The sequence below is a fragment of the Phyllobates terribilis genome, unplaced genomic scaffold (genome assembly GCF_046119375.1).
Source record: "Phyllobates terribilis strain yellow unplaced genomic scaffold, ASM4611937v1 Scaffold_3__8_contigs__length_932513732, whole genome shotgun sequence".
Classification (NCBI taxonomy): domain Eukaryota; kingdom Metazoa; phylum Chordata; class Amphibia; order Anura; family Dendrobatidae; genus Phyllobates; species Phyllobates terribilis.
Genome location: NW_027362763.1, coordinates 433376104 through 433387765, shown reverse-complemented (window position 1 = coordinate 433387765; position 11662 = coordinate 433376104). Strand labels below are relative to the sequence as shown.

Here is an 11662-nt window from a genome sequence, read left to right as displayed (position 1 = left end):
GCATATCATCTGCAAAACAAGTTATCTTTATTTTTGTTCCATACTTTAATATCTGAAAAGCAAGTCGAGACTATTAAATGTTGACCTAAAGGCTCAATGGCCAAATCAAACAGTAAGGGTGAGAGGGGGCAAGAAACCTGGCTTAAAGATCCTAGCTTGTAGGCTAGCATATAGAGCTGTCAAATAGTTTCTAAATAATCCTATTATCCCAAATTTATCTAAAACTGACTTCAACCATTTCCAGTTTATGTTATCGAAAGCCTTTTCTGTGTCTGACTAGCAACGCTGGTTCCCCTTCAATTAACTCTAGTCGTTTAATCCTATCTTGTACTGCAAGAACCGTTCTAATACATTCGGAAAAAAAAATGATCGAAATTTTGGCACCAATTAAAGGTTTATTTGTACACAGTATTAATTTGAACATGGGCCACATTCGAGTTGACCCATGACAACTCAGATTTCTATGTTTGATCTTAAGAGCAATGAGAATTGTGCTTTTATAGAAGGAATAGAACACTTTCTCACTGCACTAGCGCTGACATCAGTGAGATGAAAGGAGTTCATTGGCTATGAACTCTGCTCACCTTATTCTTGTCACTGTGAGGCACTGATGCTGCGCTATGCTGGATGCTAGGTTGAACGGTCACATCACGCCACTGTTCAGCAACGCATCTAGATGTAGCAGAGCTAGACTCGTCTCGGGAAAAATTGATTATCTTTTCGTTGGACAGATAAGTCATGTCACAATGTAGTTTAAAGGGAACCTGTCACCAGAATAAAAACACTTAACCTGCAGATATGGGATTAATCTGCTGGTTAATAGCGGGTTAGTAGCCCGCAGTTAGCTGAACGTTCCAGGGAGAAAATTAACTTTATTCTCCCCGGCAGCGTTCCGGGTTCTGTCACTGCTCTGAGCATACAGAGCGGTGGCTGTAGTTGCGCCCCCCAGCCCTGACTGAAAGCCGGCTCCAATACAGAGTGAGTGTCAGTCAGGACGGGGGTGCGGTTACAGCCGTATATAGAGCAGTGACTGAACCAGCGCTGCCCCGTGACTGAAACTTGAACGCTGATGGGGGAATAAAGTACATTTTCTTCCCACAGCGTTTGGCTGCGTGCAGGAGCCAGGCAGGTTAGTAAGGTTATTAACCCATAACCTGCAGATTAACCCATCTGCAGGTTAATAGCGTTTATTTCTGGTGGCAGGTTCCCTTTAAAGAACGCCAAAACAAGAAAAAGATAATCCATTTCCACGAACGTGCAATCTTCTTTATTAGTGGGTGGATACAAATCGGATGACAAAAGTTAAAATTTGATGTTAGTAACCTGTCTGAAGACATCTATGCGTTTCAGATTAAATTATAACTTTTGTCATCCGATTTGTATCCACCCACTAATAAAGAAGATTGCACGTTCGTGGAGATGGATTATCTTCTCCTTGTTTCGGCTATGTCTAGGCAGCGACGCTGTCTGTGCTTCGGCTTCAGTCTAACTATATGACGGTGAGCCTAAATACCGTGCATGGACAAACGTCTCACTGCTGCAAGACCCCAATGTGCCACTCGTGATAACAGTAGGAAACACACTAGGATTCTACATTAAAGGGGTTGTCCACAATTTAGGACTCTTTATTACAGCATTGATATGAAGATACAATTATCACAACTGGGTTTCATTACAAGTGTTGCCCTGTTTGTGGTCTGAAGAGTCAGAACTCTCCTCTTTCTTTGAGCTCCTCTCATATGATTCCTGACCACAGACCACATTGCACTTGTGTGGCAGAACAGTGTCAAATTTGTAATGAAACCCAATTGCAAAAATCATTTTTAGCCAACATAGAGATGTATGGAAGTAAAAGAAAGTCTCCAAAATTGGTAAACCCTTTTAAAAATGTACTTTCTGGGCGAGAAATGGCGGTATATATCCATAGCAGTGCACGGTGTGCAGAGCATTACACATGGTGTCGTGCGCTCAGCACAATGTCCCTGTCCCCTCTCCTCCAGCGTTTCTCCCGCCGCCGCGCCAGCTGCTGGGAGGTGTCGCGCCGTTGATGACGTGCCGGCGCTCCCGGAAGTGCTCCGTTGTGCTTGTGTCTTCCCCACGTGTGGAGCGGAGCTGGTGTTTGTTGTGCACACACGGCCGCCTCTCGGCCTGTTCCGGTCAGCCGTGTCCCCGGGATGGAGCACTTCCAGCTCAGCCTCTCGGGGCTCGGCGCTATTGCTCAGAGAAGCGGCGGAGAGCTCAGCCAGTTCCTCGCCAAGCAGGTGAGACAGACCACACAATAATGGCCAGCCCCGGGCCAATCCGTGCAGAGAGCGGCGCTGCGGGCTGCCATTGTCTTAGCACGTGTGCGCCGAGGAGCGGGAGCGCTATGAATAGCGCTGTAGATAGCGCCATCAGATGGAACGTGAGCTTACGGACAGGTGGCACTACAGAGTGCAGGTCTGGCACGGGGCAGATGTGGCATCCTGCAGGAGCCTGGCACGGGGCAGATGTGGCATCCTGCAGGAGCCTGGCCCGGGGCAGATGTGGCAGCCTGCAGGAGCCTGGCCCGGGGCAGATGTGGCAGCCTGCAGGAGCCTGGCCCGGGGCAGATGAGGCACTACAGAGTGCAGGGCCGGCACGGGGCAGATGTGGCATCCTCCGCGAGCCTGGCACGGGGCAGATGTGGCATCCTGCGCGGGGCTGATCTCATGGGCCAGTAATCTAGGGGCTGACTGTTTCCTGTAGAGCCAATACACAAGTGCACAGCCAGAAATTCACATTGTCAATGGAAATAAAACTTTCCAGGGTCCAGAAAACGTTTCCATGTGATTGTGATCCCTTTACTGTGCCTAGTTGGTGCTGATGTCCTCCTATTAATATGGTGAGCTATAGTACCTTGGTTTATAGGTAATGTGGCTGTCTGTGCATATCCTTAGGATTAGTGATCATCATCAGACCGGTGGTGCCCCAGGACCCCCACCTGCTATCAGCTCTAGGTGGGTGGAATCATGGAACAGATCTGTACTGCACAGCCCCCATTGGTGTGTAGGGGCCGCTGCCGGAGAATGCAGATCTGCTACTAGGAGATGTTCTGCAGCAGCCGCTTTACATTGAACAGCTCCATTCACTTGTTACTTCTGGCTGGAGGTGAAAACTGACTATCAGGAATGTTGGTTGTCGGACTACCATCGATCTGATATTGATGACCTACTCTTGATATGATATGCCCAGAGAAGTCCTTTAATTGGAATGTATCACAATTTAGTTGTATAAACAATTTTTTTTTAAAACAAAATAAAATTTATTATGTTAACTTTTTTTTTCTTTCAACCTCTGGGGGCTGCCATTTATATTTGCTGGTGTGTGAGTTTCAAAGCGCAACTCTACACACCACAAATTCAGCAGCCATAGGAAAGACTGAGGTCAGACTATTCATTCGTTGCTTATATATCTCCTTCATAGTCCGCTGCACTTCACAATCACTGTCCCCATTGGGGCTCACAATCTGAAATCCCTATCGGTAACTCTTTGGATGTGGGAGGAAACCCACGCAAACATGGGGAGAACATACAAACTCCTTGCAGATGTTGTCCTTGGTGGGAGTTGAACCCAGGACCAAAGCAACAATGCTAACCGCTGATCAGGGCTGTGGAGTTGGTAAGCCAAACCTCCGACTCCTCAATTTCCATGACACCGACTCCACGACTCCGACTCCCTCATACATGGCTCATGTTTAAGTGATAAATTTACTGTAGCACAGATTCATCTCAGCTAAAAGTCTAGACCCTTAGATCAGGAATAGGACAGACATTTATAGGACATTTCATAACTTTCCCAAATTCTTATGAAAATATATTCCCCACAAACTGCATTGAACTACTGTACCCAATTTATTATATATTTTAGGAGTTGGAGTCGGTCTATTTTATACCGATTCAGACTCCACCAAAATGGACTCCGACTCCACAGCCCTGATTGTAGCCATGCTTTGTGTGCTGAGCTACAATTCCCCCTGTCGCCACTACTTACAGTGGTGACAGGAGGCCTGGGAACCGCTGCAACAGTGTCGAGAATGCTTCGGCAGCCTGGTATTGTACTACTAATGCCAAGCTACTGCCAATCTGTTCTCACCTCTGGAAAAAGTTACCTCTGCACACCTGCTGTGAGTGGTGAGAGCAGTGCTACAGTGGTGACTTCTTCCAAAGGAGAGAACATGTTGGTAACCTGGCATTAGTAGGGCAGTGTCAGGCTTCCCGACGTGTTCAGAGCTCAGCAGTGTAATTATCACACTTGTTTGCTCTGCACACTGACTTGGCTTTGCTCAGTCAGTGTAAAGCCTCATTCAGATGGCCATGATACATAGACGTCTGAACTGTTGCATCTGCGAAATATATCTGAATAGATGACTTTGTCAATGGTTACAGCTCTCTGCACATTCAACCTCAATGTACAGAGTGCATTAACCAATGACAGTCATATCTTCTGATGCGCCTTGTAGATACAGCAGTAAAGTGTCATACAGAGGTCCCTGCTTCAGACATCTGAATGAGGCTTTACACTAACAAAGCAGTGCTCAGTATGTGTGCAGCGGTTGCAGTAGAAAAAGTGAAAAAAGTGTAAAAATAACATTCGAGTCGCCCATTAAAATTAAGTTCAAATAAAATAAAGTTGGTATTGCCACATTCATAAAAATCCATTCTATGAAAATACAAATTTAAATAACCCTTATGGTAAATGCAATAAACAAAAATATGACCATAATTCCCCCAAATTATTATTTTTTTGGTCACCCCACCTCCTTAAAAAAAAATGGAATAAACAGTGATCAGAACATTGTATGCACTCTAAAATAATATCTATAAAAATGTCATCACTCAAAAAACTAGACCTAACCGAACTACATCGACTGAAAAAAGCATAATGGGTCTCAGAACATGTTTCCCAAAGCCATTTTTTTTTTCTTAACATTAAATAATAACAAAATGAAGACCCGTTTGGTATCACCTTAATCAAGGTTGGAGAATCATGATACCAAGTCTTTTTTATCATACAATAAATGCTGTAAATAAAACACACCAAAAATGTAGGCATTGCAGTTTATTTACAGAAGGTTTTCATTACATTGTAGGGAGGGGCACCTTTTCAATTTTTCCTTAAGTTGGCAGGAAAGCCAGAATTGGCACTGTAGCTTACATGTATAGAGAGAGAACCATTAAAAGGGGTTGTCCTTCCTTATCCCGCAAAAAAACAAGCTGCCATACAGCTCCAAAATAATAGAAATAATGATCTTTATTAGAAAGAATAATTTTCTCCTTCAAATTTTGCTTTCGTCAAAGAATGCTCCATTTGCAGCAATTATAGCATTGCAGACCTTTGGCATTCTAGCTGTTAATTTGCTGAGGTAATCTTGAGAAATTTCCCCCCATGCTTCCTGAAGCCCCTCCCACAAGTTGGATTGGCATGATGGGCACTTTTTGCGTACCATACTGTCAAGCTGCTCCCACATCAGCTCAATGGGGTTGAGATCTGGTGACTGCACTGGTCACTCCATTACAGATAGAATACCAGCTGCCTGCTTCTTCCCTAAATAGTTCATGCATAATTTGGAGGTGTGCTTTGGGTCATTGTCCTGTTGTAGGATGAAATTGGCTCCAATCAAGCGCTGTCCACAGGGTATGGCATGGCATTGCAAAATGGAGTGATAGCCATCCTTATTCAATATTCCATTTACCTTGTACAAATCTCCCACTTTACCAGCACCAAAGCAACCCCAGTCCGTCACATTACCTCCACCATGCTTGACAGATGGCGTCAGGCACTCTTCCAGCATATTTTCAGTTGTTCTGCATCTCACAAATGTTCTTCTGTGTGATCCAAACACCTCAAATTTTGATTCGTCTGTCCATAAAACTTTTTTCCAATCTTCCTCTGTCCAATGTCTGTGTTCTTTTGCCCATATTAATCTTTTCCTTTTATTAGCCAGTCTCAGATATGGCTTTTTCTTTGCCACTTTGCCCTGAAGGCCAGCATCCCGGAGTCGCCTCTTCACTGTAGACATTGACACTGGCGTTTTGCGTGTACTATTTAATGAAGCTGCCAGTTCAGGAGCTGTGAGGCGTCAATTTCTCAAACTAGAGACTCTAATGTACTTGTCTTGTTGCTCAGTTGTGCAGCGGGGCTTCCCACTTCTCTTTCTTCTCTGGTTAGAGCCTGTTTGTGCTCTCCTCTGAAGGGAGTAGTACACACCGTTGAAGGAAATGTTCAATTTCTTGGCAAGTTATTCATAGCCTTCTTTTCTAAGAACAAGAATAGACTGTCGAGTTTCACATGAAAGTTCTCTTTTTCTGGCCATTTTGAGAGTTTCATAGAACAAACAAATGTAATGCTCCAGATTCTCAACTAGCTCAAAGGAAGGTCAGTTTTATAGCTTCTCAAATCAGCCAAACCATTTTCAGCTGGGCTAACATACTTGTGCAAGGGTTTTCTAGGGTTTTCTAAACATCCATTATCCTTCTTACACAGTTAGCAAACACAATGTACCATTAAAACACTGGAGTGGTGGTTGTCGGAAATGGGCCTGTATACACCTATGTAGATATTGCAATAAAAACAAGACGTTTGCAGCTAGAATAGTCATTTACCACATTAACAATGTATAGAGTGTATTTCTGATTAATTGAATGTTAGCTTCATAGAAAAAATATGTGCTTTTCTTTCAAAAATAATGAAATTTCTAAATGACCCCAAACTTTTGAACAGTAGTGTAAAAAGATATAAATGTAGTATCGCTGTAAACGTACCGACCCAAAGAATAACGGTGCCTTATTAATTTCACCACACGCGGAACGGCGCAAAAAAAAAATTCCTGAATCATTGGTTTTTGCTTATTCTGCCTCCCAATAATCGAAATAGAAAGCAATCAAAAAAGTCTTGTGCCTGAAATGATACCAAGAAAAACGTCAACTCGTCCTGCAAAAAACAAGCTCTCACATTTCGTCTGTCGGCCGAAATATGGAAAAATGATTGCAAAACCTAGTCTTTGCAAAAAAAAAAAAAAAGCGTCTTTTAGTGTGTGACGGCTGGCAAACATAAAAACCCGATCTGAATCTGGTATTGCATTGACCCGAATAATAGTCATCTAACCACTTATTCAGCATGAGGAACTGCGTAAAAAATAAGCTCTAGGACTAGAATTACTGTTGGGGCTAGGGTTGTGTTGGGGTTGGGATTTTTTCAAAAGTAAAAAAAAAAAAAAAATGATATGGCAACTAGTGTTGAGCGCAAGTGCTCACTACTTGAGTTTGCATCGGGTGCTCGGGTATGCACCCGCGTGCTTATGCTTTGCGGCTGTTATACAGCCAAAAAAAAACTCACGGGGATTGCCTGCCATGCACGAGCGACCCCTGCATGTTTTTTTTTTTTTGGGTGAAACATGCAGGGCGGGGACTCGAGCATGTCACTTGAGCACCCGTGATACATGATGCAAACTCAAGTAGCGAGCACTTGCGCTCAAGACTAATGACAACTTACTCAATATGATGACCTAATGTTATCAAATTCTGTTTCGTACCTCTGGGTTCAAAATGTTCACTATACCCCTTGATAAAATCCTTGAGGGGTCTAGTTTCCAAAATGGGGTCACTTGTGGGGGGTTTCCACTGTTTAGGCACATCAGAGGCTCCCCAAATGCAACATGGTGTCCGCTCTTGATTCCAGCCGATTTTGCGTTCAAAAAGTCACACAGTGCTTCTTCCCTTCTGAACCCTGCCGTGCGCCCAAACAGTATATTTTTCCCACATATGGTGTATCTGCGTACTCAGGAGAAATTGCACAACTGTTTTTGGGGTCCATTTTCTCCTCTTACCCTTGTAAAAATAAAAAATTCGGGGCTAAAAGATAATTTTTGTGGAAAAAGTTAGATTTTTTTATTTTCACAGCTCTACGTTCCTTGAGGGGTCTAGTTTCCAAAATGGGGTCCGTTTAGGCACATCAGGGGGCTCCCAAATGCGACATGGTGTCCACTAATTATTGAAGCAAATTTTACATTCAAAAAGTCAAATGGCGCTCCTTCCCTTCCGAGCCCTGCCGTGCGCCCAAACAGTGTTTTTCCCCCACATATGGGGTATCGGCGTGCTCAGGAGACATTGCACAGCAAATGGTGTGGTCCATTTTTTTCCTGTTACCCTTGTGAAAATAAATGTTAGTTTAGACCCAATTTTTTTTTTGTGAAAAAAAAGTTCATTGTTTTCTTCCACATTCCAAAAATTCCAGTGAAGCACATGAAGGGTTAATAAACTTGATTGTGGTTTTGAGCACCTTGAGGGGTGCAGTTTTTAGAATGGTTTCACTTTGGGGTATTTTCTGTCATCAAGGCCCCTCAAAGTCACTGCAAATGTGATCCCTAAAAAAATTGTTTTGGAAATTTTGTTGGAAAAATGAGAAATCGCTGGTCAACTTTTAACCCTTATAACATCATAGAATATATATATATATATATAATCTTAAAAAAAAAAATTGGTTCCAAAATTGTGCCGATGTAAAGTAGACATGTGGGAAATGTTATTTATTAACTATTTTGTGACATATCTCTCTGATTTAAGGGCATGAAAATTCAGAGTTCGAAAATTGCACGATTTTCTAAATTTTCACCAAATCTCCATTTTTTTCACTATCATGAACTACCATATGACACAACAAAACATTCTCAGAATCAGGGGGATCCGTTGAAGCGTCCCTGAGTTATTACCTCATAAAGTGACATGGTCAGAATTGTAAAAATTGACCTGGTCATTAATGTGCAAACCACCTTCGGGAGTAAAGGGGTTACCGGAAAAAAATGTTATCGCAGATATCCGTGTCCCGTGTGTCCTTGTGTGGCAACCGTGTGCCGCATCAGGATCACACAGACCAGCACCTAGGAATCAGTGGTACAGTTAGCACTGTTCCCAAGCCCTTGGTGCTGAACACTGCCCTCATCATGGTTCCCTGCCGGCGCTGCGATCTGCCCCAGCAGGGACAATGATGAGGGTAGTGTTGTCTGCTTGCGCAGTGTTTCTGTGTAAAAATAAGACTGCAGAAGCAGGCACTACTATCCTCATCATTGTCCCTGCTGGTGCTGATCGTGGCGCCGGCTGGGAACCATGATGAGGGCAGTGTTCAGCACCCGGCCCTTGGGAACGCTAACTGTACCACTGATTCGCAGGCTCCGGTACGTGTCACATTGATGACACACGAATGTCGTCCATGTGTGTTCAGTGTGAGATACTTTTGCGGACCGCGCATCCGCAAAAAAAATGGACATGTCAGCGTGTGGAGCACAAAGACACATGGTCCGTGGAAACACACTGACATGTGCTCAGACCCATAGATTTGAATGCATGTCAGTGTCTCCAGTACGTGTGGAAACTGTCACCACCCGTACTGGAAATACTGACGTGTGAAAGAGCCCTAAGGGTATGTGCACACGATGAGTGTTCACTGCGGATTGGACGCAACGCATGTGTTCTGCGTTCAATCCGCAGTGTTACATAGTTACATAGTTTATAAGGCCGAAAAAAGACAAGCGTCCATCCAGTTCAGCCTATTTCTTGTGCACTGCAGCTATTCCGCAGCGTTGATCCAGGGGAAGGCAAAAAAAAAACCCATGCGGTATAGGCCAATTTACATCATTGAGGAAAAATTCACTTCCCGACACCAATCTGGCAGTCAGATTAAATCCCTGGATTAATTAACTATCACTAAGCATAAGATGTAATTTTATTGTTCTCAAGAAAGGCGTCCAGGCCTCTCTTGAACTCATTAAGTGAGTTGGACATCACCACTTCCTCTCCCAGAGAGTTCCAGAGTCTCACGGCTCTGACCGTAAAGAATCCCCTTCTATGCTGGTGCAGGAACCTCCTTTCCTCCAGACGCATAGTGTGCCCCCTCGTCTTTGTCACCATCCTTGGTATAAACAGGTCATGGGAGAGATCTCTGTACTGCCCCCTGATGTATTTATACATGTTTATGAGGTCTCCCCTAAGCCTTCTCTTTTCCAACGTAAATAAGCCTAATTTTGACAACCTCTCTGGGTATTCTAGTCCCTCCATTCCCTTTATTACCTTAGTCGCCCTCCTTTGTACCCTCTCTAGCTCCAATATGTCTTTCCTGAGCACCGGAGCCCAGAACTGTGTACAATATTCTAAGTGCGGCCTTACCAGCGCTTTATACAGAGGAAGAACAATGTTCTCATCATATGCCCCTATTCCTCTTCTGATGCATGCCATGACTCTATTTGCCTTCGCAGCTGCTGCCTGACACTGGGCACTCCAATTTAATTTGCTATTATCCAAGACGCCCAGGTCCTTCTCCATGTCAGATTTCCCCAACGGTTTCCCATTTAATATGTATGGGTGACTGCTGTTTTTCTTTCCCATGTGCATGACCTTACATTTATCGGCATTGAACACCATTTGCCATTTTTTGGCCCAACTCCCCAATTTATCTAAATCCTCCTGTAGCTGTGCCCTATCCTCATCTGTATTAACTACTTTACAAAGTTTAGTATCATCTGCAAATATTGCTATTTTACTATGCAACCCTTCCACTAGATCATTAATAAATATATTAAATAATATAGGGCCCAAGACAGACCCTTGAGGCACCCCGCTAGTAACCCTGACACACCCTGAGCTTACTCCATTGATAACCACCCTCTGCTTTCTATCACTCAGCCAGCTATTTACCCACTTGCACACATTATCCCCCAGACCAAGCATTCTCATTTTATAAACCAACCTTTTGTGTGGCACGGTATCAAACACTTTGGAGAAGTCAAGGTATACAACATCCACTGACTCTCCCCGGTCCAGCTGTGAGCTCACCTCCTCGTAGAAGGCGATCAGGTTTGTTTGGCAGGAGCGATCCCTCATGAATCCATGTTGATGTGGAGTTAGACAGTTATTATCATTAAGATAATGATGACCAGATGTTACAGCATAGTGGATGGGATTTATACAAATCCCATGCCCACTATGTGTCTACGGCACACCCGCTGAAACTGACATGCGGCTCGTCTTTCCAGACCGCAGCATGTCAATTTCTCCTGCTGGTCCGCATGGTGGCTTTCCCCCATAGACCTAATCTGTATGGGGAAAGCCCGCTTGTGAAAAAAAATAAACCCGGCCGCCGCTCATTTGCATAATGAGCGGAAGTCGGAGGCGGCTTGTCCACGGCTCGGGGTCGGCTCTTAATCGTGTGGACGTAGCCTAAGTGAGTAAAATAAATATGTAGGACCATAAATGCAATAAAGCACTTGCACTTTTTTACAACCATATTGTATCATCATGTAATAAGATTGGTCAGCTGTATAAGAGGATTTTCTTTTCCTACCACATTTACTCCCTGTATTTCTTAATCAATTCTTATCATGGATTTTCTTCCAATGAATATAGACGTTACTTGTTCAAATATACTCCCTTTTTTGCAGGATCACATTGATTTTTCAGAGTTAGGAGGAAGTGTGCACACATTGATTATTTGGATACAGAAATTTCTGCACCATTTCTGCATCTCTTGGCAGAAAAAAACACAGAGTACAATACATTTAGGCTGTGTGCCCACGATGCGTTTTTTTAAGCATTTCCGCAGTGGCAATTCCACTGCAGAAACGCTTAAAAAATGCTTGGTAAAAGGCCTGCCA

General features: G+C 43.7%; 1 protein-coding gene across 1 annotated transcript in view; it reads left to right on the top strand.

The window, feature by feature from the left end:
* Window positions 1–2050: 2050 nt before the first annotated feature.
* The window catches only part of MDN1 (midasin AAA ATPase 1), a 253888-nt gene continuing 244276 nt past the window's right edge, over window positions 2051–11662 (top strand). The window contains exon 1 of the mRNA XM_073675707.1: window positions 2051–2261. Within this exon, the coding sequence (XP_073531808.1) occupies window positions 2175–2261 (87 nt within the window). The 5' untranslated portion in view covers window positions 2051–2174. The remainder of the gene's footprint in view (window positions 2262–11662) is intronic.